A 7,871-nucleotide genomic window follows, 5' to 3' on the forward strand; every position below is an offset into this window, starting at 1 on the left:
GCAGATTAACATCATTCTGCAGCCTTTGTCTGTCAGAAACAGCCTGTGCAGTGCCCAGCAGTCCCTCTGAAAAGCACACAGGAAATGCCATAAATAAATGAATATCCTGTTTAACAACATGTTAATGATTCAACAAGATTTAACCAAGCCCTTCCATCCCATTCTCTCCTCTCAGGCTCAGCTTTCACTTCTACTTTTGCCCTGTCTGAGCAGTGATTATGAAGTTCCTTGTGCTCAAATCCCAGTATTTCCCAGTAAACATACTGGGTAATAAAACTCTGCATTTCATGGATTCATTAAAGTTGGAAAAGACCTCCAAGATCAAATCCAACCTTTTCTGTGAGGCAGAATTGTCTCTCCTGACGCTGGGCTAAAAACCCCATTAAAATCCAAGCCCATGGATCTTGAGGATCATCTCCTTTTGGATGCAATTCTACCCCAAACCACGACTTCCCACTGGGGAAACATTTGTTGTTCTGAGCTGGGAGCAGCAGGTTGAGGAGTAACTCATGCAAATTGTGTGTAATTCCAGCCCCAACAAAAACCTACTTCCCTCCACAGTTGTGGATATTTGTGCTAAATGAAGGAATACATAACTCAACTGCTGGCACAGAAGCTCAAGGCTTAAAACCCAGGAAATTTGAAGTCTGGAAACCATCCTCAAGACTTTTACATAATTCCTTTGATGCACATCACACGCTTTGGAGGTTTATCCACATTCCTTTAGTTCTTGGTGTAAAAATTCAAGCTAATATTCTCTTGGGCAAGGGATCTGTGGTGTTTTTAAACTTCCAGGCTGCAAGGGCAGAAGTCATGAGCCACCCATCACCTCCCTAGGCCTGACTGGTAATTTTAATTGCAGAAGCAGTTCCTTGCATAAAAGAAGCAGAGAAGAACAAATTTTGGTGAATTCTCACTATGCTTTACAGGAATTCCATATTTTTTTAATATCTTCTGAAGTCAGACATAAAAACCAAGCTTTTGAACTAAAAATGATAGCGGGGTTGAAAATGCAGAATAAATTTAAGTCAAATTCATCTTTCAGAAGAATAAAGGACCGTTCCCATAGGATTTGCTCATCTTGCCTTACCTCCCATTTCATCACCATTTCATTGGGTTCAGAAGCTTCAACTCGGATGTTCTCTGGGTTTTTATCTGGAGCTGAAACCACACAGGTGACAAGGTCAGTTTGCACATCCCATTTATTTGCATTTAGCATTCAAATGCCAAAAAGGATGGGAAATTCCCCTATTAGTGACAGACACTTAAACAAAAAACGTTCATGAGATGAATGGTTTGGATCAGCAAAGCTGATGGGACCCAAGCACGTTGTTTATGCAGTTTGGATTCCCAAGTGTCCCTGCTGGTTGGAGCCACCAGCTAACATGGAACTGTGACTTTTGGATTTGAAAGCACCAGATGTGGGGGGATTGTGAGGAAGAGATTTTTCTCCCTGTGGGGATAGCAAACAGAAGGTGCATCATTAGAGGTGCACACACAGCTGGAAAGCTGAAGAGGAACCTGAAATTGGTGCAAATGGGGAAAAAAGGAGAGAAAATGCCAAGGAATGCAAATGCTGTGCTGAACAGTTGGCATCTAAAATGACTTTCAGGGAGACAACATTTTCTGCCCCAGTGAATGCTCCGCAAATGGAGATTTTTGACAAGATTTGTGCTCCTGAAAGACTCCCTGTAAACCCAGCCCTTCTGCAAGAACTGTTTGTCCATGAAGGTCTGCAAAGGGTGGAAAATCAGCAGAGTGAGGTGCTGGAGGTGTAGGAAAACTCAGCAGCATGGACTCCTCCCTTTGGCACCCTCAGGAATTTTATGCAGCGCAGCAAGGTGGGTCATTAAAATTTACATTTGTTCTAACTGCACATCAAATGCTCAAAACAACGCCTGGACATTTGATGTGCAGCTGCTGGGTTGCTCTTTTTTACCAATCACTGAAGAATTCACCCCAGCAGGGTTGCCATCTCATTAATATCTACAATATCAGAATATGGCTGGTCACGAGACATCCTCCAGCTGATTTTACCTCTCTGAAAATGCACTGCTTTAGTTAATTAAGTCAATTTAATACTCACCTGCCCCACCAAAATTACTGAGGGTTATTCCACTCCACCAAACCAGCTGGGGGTAATTCCCACCACAGGACCTACTTTTAATAATCCCTGAGGCTGCCACTGAGCAGTGCAAGCTACCCTGATTCCTTCACACCCTCTGGACCATGGGAGGGCACAGATATTCCAAGAAAAGCACTGAAAATATGAATGTTTAGGAAAGCAGAGCCAGGTTTACCAGCTGGAGGGGTTGCATAGCGCAGGGATGGTTTGCTGGGCTGGCTCCTGCCCACGGCGTTGACGGACACCACACGGAACTGGTAATTCACGTATGGGGACAGGGGCAGCAGGGCTGTGGTGTCATTCCCTGGCACTCTGATGAGCTCCTGCCACGTCTCCGGCTCCCAGTGGTTCTCTTCAAACTCTATAATTGACTCTGGGCAGGAAAAAGGACAAAAAACAAAGGAAAAAAGATAAAAAAATCCAACTTAGTGCGAACGGCACAGGTGGAAATGAACTTGCAACAAACAAACTGTCATAGTTAAAGTGATTAAATCTGGCCATCAGCAGGGTTTGTGTCCTGTGACAACCAGGACATGCCAGAATTCTGAATAGCCCTAAAAAGTTATGCTGGAAACCCTTTCCTACCGTTAACAGGGCTGTTATGGCTGGCCCCAGCTTTCCAGGAGAGTCGAACGCTCCGGTTTTGGTTTTCCGAGAGCTGGAGATCTTCTGGTGGGTCAGGAACATCTGAGAAAGAAAGGAGAAGTGTCAGGAGCTCAGAAAGGTATTTCTGTTTGTCCTGGCGTTTTCCAGAGGGCTGGAAGAGCACAGACAGTGAAGATAGTGGTGAAACTCCTCCTTCAAGATGGACAGGTTGTGGAAAGTGGGAAATGCTTGGAAAGATCCCAAATCTTCTGGTGCTGATTTTACCCTTATAAACACAAAATCCTTCTGGAATTCATCTCCCTTTACCCACATTACTGTGCTTGCAACAACAGATTTTTCTTTCCAAATCAACCCCAAGATCTGCTGAATCATTAATGTGTACTGACCCTGCTCTGGGCAGGTCCAGCATCACTTGAATTTACCCTGGGACAAATCAGAGTGGGAGAAGGAGCCCCAGCTCTGGCACTTACTGAATTTGGCCTTTGAGGGTGTGAGGGAAAGGAGAACATTCAATATCCCAGGTATGGGATCTACATTAATGGGGAACTGGGAAATTCACTACCTGCCAGCTCAAATAATGCTGTCCCTACTAAACTTTTGACTGACAATGTAATTTCTTACACAAAAACCCAGTGATTTCCACCACCATGACTGTCTTTGTCATTGTGAAAAAAATTCACTCCATTCTTACTGATTTTTTCAAAATTACAATACTGAGTTTTTATCTCAGGGTACATCAAGAAGTTAAAAAGATTATATTTGGATTTTTTTCCTTTTCTTCATATTTTTTTCCCTATTTCTCTTGTATCTGGGAAAATATAAGAAAAGAACAGTTTAATCTGCAGGCATGTTGCTGCTCTATCCTCAGAGTACAGCTGGTTAAAATTCAATATATTAATTTAAAGATGGTGATGGTGCATCTTAAATATTCTCACCCTTCTACATGTTCCTTAAACACACAAAAAATACTTAGAATTATTCCAACTGAATATTTATTTTACTCTCAGTTGCCCCTAATCTGATGCCTCTATTTAGTTCTTCAGTCAGCCCACCAGTCCTTGATTGCAAAAACCTGAATTTTTCACTTGGAAAATAAGATGTTGTTAATTCACCAAGACCTTTCTCATATGCAGTAAACAAGGAAAAGAGCACAAAACTGTTTTTCTTCTTCTGCAAAGCACCTTTTTAAAAAGGAATAAAATGCTTTATGAAATTTTCATCAGTGAAGTAACAAATAATCTACAAACATTTTGAATTATACAGCACTGAAGGACACAGCACCATAAATAATGTGCACAGCATCTTCCTAATTTACTATTTACTGAAAAATATCACTCCTTTAAAGTGGAAAAACATCTTGAAGGGCAGATTGACTTATTTCTTGCTGCAATCACTGCCAGCAATAAATACAAATGTAAAATGAAGCAAAAATAAAATGTAATTAAAATGATGCAAATCTGTCAGAGAATCATAAAATCTCAGAATGGTTTGGGTTGGAAAGAACCTTAAAGATTATCTAATTCCAGCCCCCTGCCATGGGCAGGGACACCCTCACCTAGACCAGGCTGGCCAAAATTGTGACCACAAAGCAGAATTTTGGGTGCAATGGGTGCACAGCGCTCCACAAGCTCATCCTTTTAATTCCAAGGGGTCCTTCAGGGAGGGATGCAGGTGGTGAGGATGCTCTCACAAGGCCAAGCTTGACCAGGGGGTCAAGGCTCTTCTCTTTGCCCCTGGACAATCATTCATGCTCAGGTTCACAGACAGAATTAATTCCTTTTAGGTGCTTAACCAGCATTGATCTTCTGAGGAGCTGCCCATCCAAATATTGGCCTGACGGCCTTCAAAAAACAGTCCAATTCTTGTGAAGGACTGGCCAAGGACTTCAAAGCAGCAGCAGAACTATTCTTAGTATGCTCTCACACCTTCCAGCCTGGGCAACTCCTGCAGCCACTGAGCTGAGGCAAAAATGCCGCCTCACCTTGCTACAGCAAAGATGAAAATAAATCGAGTTTGTGTCAGCATCACCATTCCCAGAGATAAGGGACAGCACAGCTGAGCCTAAGGAGTGAGAGGCTCTGTGAAATTGGGTTATTGAGGCTCTGTGAAAGGAAGCAAAGAAGCGCTGCAGAGGCAACTCCTGCTGCAAGGAGCTGCAGCAGGAAAATTGACCTTACCCAGAACAATCAGCTGTGCCTCTGCCTCAACGGTGTCCAGGGCAGTGCTGGCCACACAACTGTAAACTCCCTGATCCTCCAGGAGAACACTGGATATGAACAGGGTATCCCTGTCCAGAATTATCCTGCAAGGAAAAAAAAAATGGTGATAAGGATGAGAAAAATATGTAAGATGAGTGTGACACACAGACACTGTTCTCTGAAAAATTGTTCATAATAGAACTTGGCACGGGGCACTTTCATCAAATAGCTGCACACTGGGCCTGCTACATTAAAATGTGATTGTGGCTCTGCTCTACACTGTGCTGAGGAGTATTATTTGTATTTTGTGGCAATTTAGCCTCTGTGGCTGGAGGCTGGCCTGTCAATCCTGCTCTGAAAAGAAGCCCTGGGTGAGCGTCTGGGCCATAGGATTTTGGCATGTCCTTAATGAGACAAATATATGGGGTTTGTGATGGAATTTTTGCAAGATTGAGGGAAACTGAGCATTCCCAAGGCACTTGTGTCATGTCCCAAGCAGCAGGGAAGCTGCCAAGAATCCAAGGCCATGGGCTCTGTGGCACACACGGAGTTTCCATGGCACTGCCTCTCCGCCCTGTGAGGGCCCAGCAGGATTTTCAGCCTCTCCAGCATTTAGGGAATCATCTCTCTCCTGTGGTAATTAATAAAGACATCTGATTTCCCCCTGTGGGACCCCTCTGTGGAATAAAGGCTGAGCTCCAGCCCCCTGAGGTCAATGAAACCCCAAAAATAGGGCAAAATTCAGCCTGGACCTTCAAATCCTAAACTCCTATGTAGGAAAGATGCATGGAAGAATCCCTGAAACCTATTTACCATCACTTCAACATTGCAAAGACTCTGTTTTGGCCAAACAAGTGCAAACTACAAGAAAATACTGGTTCCACTGAAGTGGAGAAACAACCTGCACTGGAATCAGGGTTGTGGTTTTAGATTGGGCCAACATTTATATTATACATAAAAATACAGATATGTATTATGTATATATTAATATATAACTTTATATTCTGCTGTGATGGTAACAGAGTTAATAAACCCAAACCCATGTGGCTCAAAACTCACATTGCTGCACTTATATTCAGATGTGTGTAAAATGCAGATCTACTCACATATCACATAGAGAATTCTTTGCAGACATAAATTTGCATTTCAAGCTATTAAGGCTCATGTTTAATGAAACTCCAGCTCCAGCACCACGCCAGATTATCCAGCTGAGATCAAGAACAGCCTTGTTCCTTCCCCACTCACCTGCCACCTTCTGTGCTGCTGACTGGCAGCTCATCTCCATCCTTCCTCCAGGATAATTTAAAACTGTGTTTCAAGTGGGAATCATACTCAGCCTGGCATTTCAATAAAATGGAATGTGATTTCAGCACTCGGGGGTTCTTCGGAGTAACAACAAGTTTTGTAGCATCTGATTGATCACAGAAAAACACTTTGATTAGGTGAGAGAGGGGCTATTGCATCAAATTTTCACCAAGCACTTCATCTACACAAATCAACCTCACGAGCAACAACCATGTCTTTTTTTTGTTATATATACAAACATTTCAAGTGAAGGATGGTGGGGTTCGAAATAGATATTTGTCAAGATTTCATTTTTTTTATCTTGAAACATTTTTTTTATCTTCAAATGTTTTTTATCTTGAAACATTTTCGTAGTTCGCTCCAAACCAAAGAGATCCAGCAAAAAAAAATCCTCAAAAAAAAAAAGTTACAGGTGAAAAATCCTTGTTAGCAGCTTGTCATGAAATGGATGATAAAAAAAGAAAAGGCTTGAATATGATTTTTATGTCTAATTGCCATTTGAAATAAGCTTTGGCAATGATCCAAGAAAAATTACAAGCATATTAAAGTCAAGTGAGAAAAAATTATTGCAATCAAGTTTGTTCTTTTAATTGACTATAATCTGAATGCAGAAACAGATGAATAAGTAAGAAGAAAGCGCTTAGCTGAATTTATTTCTGCAGTGAAATGTTGCTCTGTGAGAATTTCATTGTACATTTTCATGTTTATTATCACTGTGAAATTCCCAAAGCCAAGGGAGTGGGTGGAAATGGAACACAATGAATGAGCGTTTTCCTCAAGTTTTTCACAGCAAACCTACATCAGAGAGCTTTGCTAATTGAGTATTTAAGGTTTTTTTTTTTTTTTTTTAATTGGCAAGCCCTAAATCCTAAGCAAATTTGTAGAAAAACCACTAAATGCCACCTGTATGCCCAACAGGGGCTGCCCAATGACATCACACCCTCCAGGGAAAACCCCTCCTGCCAACCAACCACACAAATCCCTTAAAGCAGAGCTGCAGCACAAGGGATGGATCTCAAATTTAAAAGTAAACACATCTGAGGATTTTTATTTGCTCTGTTTAAAAATATTTATCAACAAACAGGCAAAAGCCCAGCACAAAATCCTTCAAGCAGCAGCACCCTGCAACGTGTTTGGTGGGAGTTAATCCGGTTTGGGATGTGCCTTCTGATCAACAAATGGGAAGGAATTTTAGGGAAGGGAATCCCACAGCTGAGGGAGAAGCAGGAGCACATCTGGACCCCACCAAGCCCAGGAGCACATGGTCAGCCAAGAGCCTGCCCTGAGTGTAACAGGGCAGTGACAAAAAGGAGGGAAAATCCTTTCAAGATAATGTGTAAATGCAATTTTTTTGTTGGCTTGTGCAGCTTCTGCAAGCATCCAGAAGAAAATGAGCACCATGTGAGAGCATGGAGAAATCCAGCTGAAAAGTTAAAGGATACATATATATGAGACCTATGACAATTTCAGGTTGTAATATCCAGAGAATTCCTGAAGTCACAGAATAAATCTGTACCCTGGACTGAATATTCACTACTTCCTGAAGAACTGTAGACATAAAATCTTAGCAGCTGTGAAAGTTTTTCTTTCTTTTCTCACCTCTTATATCCAGATTAGCAGTGATTGCTGTTTTCCCT

The 7,871-nt window shown here is 42.0% G+C and overlaps 1 protein-coding gene across 5 annotated transcripts in view; it reads right to left on the minus strand.

Annotated features, from left to right (window-relative positions):
• The window catches only part of CHL1 (cell adhesion molecule L1 like), a 96,949-nt gene that overhangs the window by 20,544 nt on the left and 68,534 nt on the right, over positions 1-7,871 (minus strand). For all 5 annotated transcript variants that reach the window (XM_005420154.2, XM_005420153.2, XM_031056393.1 and 2 more), the window contains 6 exons: positions 7,834-7,871; positions 6,175-6,340; positions 4,909-5,033; positions 2,711-2,812; positions 2,301-2,498; positions 1,091-1,161 (listed from right to left, as the gene is read on the minus strand). The exon at positions 7,834-7,871 is cut by the window's right edge and continues 135 nt beyond it. In XM_005420154.2, coding sequence (XP_005420211.1) covers positions 1,091-1,161; positions 2,301-2,498; positions 2,711-2,812; positions 4,909-5,033; positions 6,175-6,340; positions 7,834-7,871 — 700 coding nt within the window. The remainder of the gene's footprint in view (positions 1-1,090; positions 1,162-2,300; positions 2,499-2,710; positions 2,813-4,908; positions 5,034-6,174; positions 6,341-7,833) is intronic.

Source organism: Geospiza fortis, unplaced genomic scaffold, assembly GCF_000277835.1.
Source record: "Geospiza fortis unplaced genomic scaffold, GeoFor_1.0 scaffold70, whole genome shotgun sequence".
Taxonomy (NCBI): Eukaryota; Metazoa; Chordata; class Aves; order Passeriformes; family Thraupidae; genus Geospiza; species Geospiza fortis.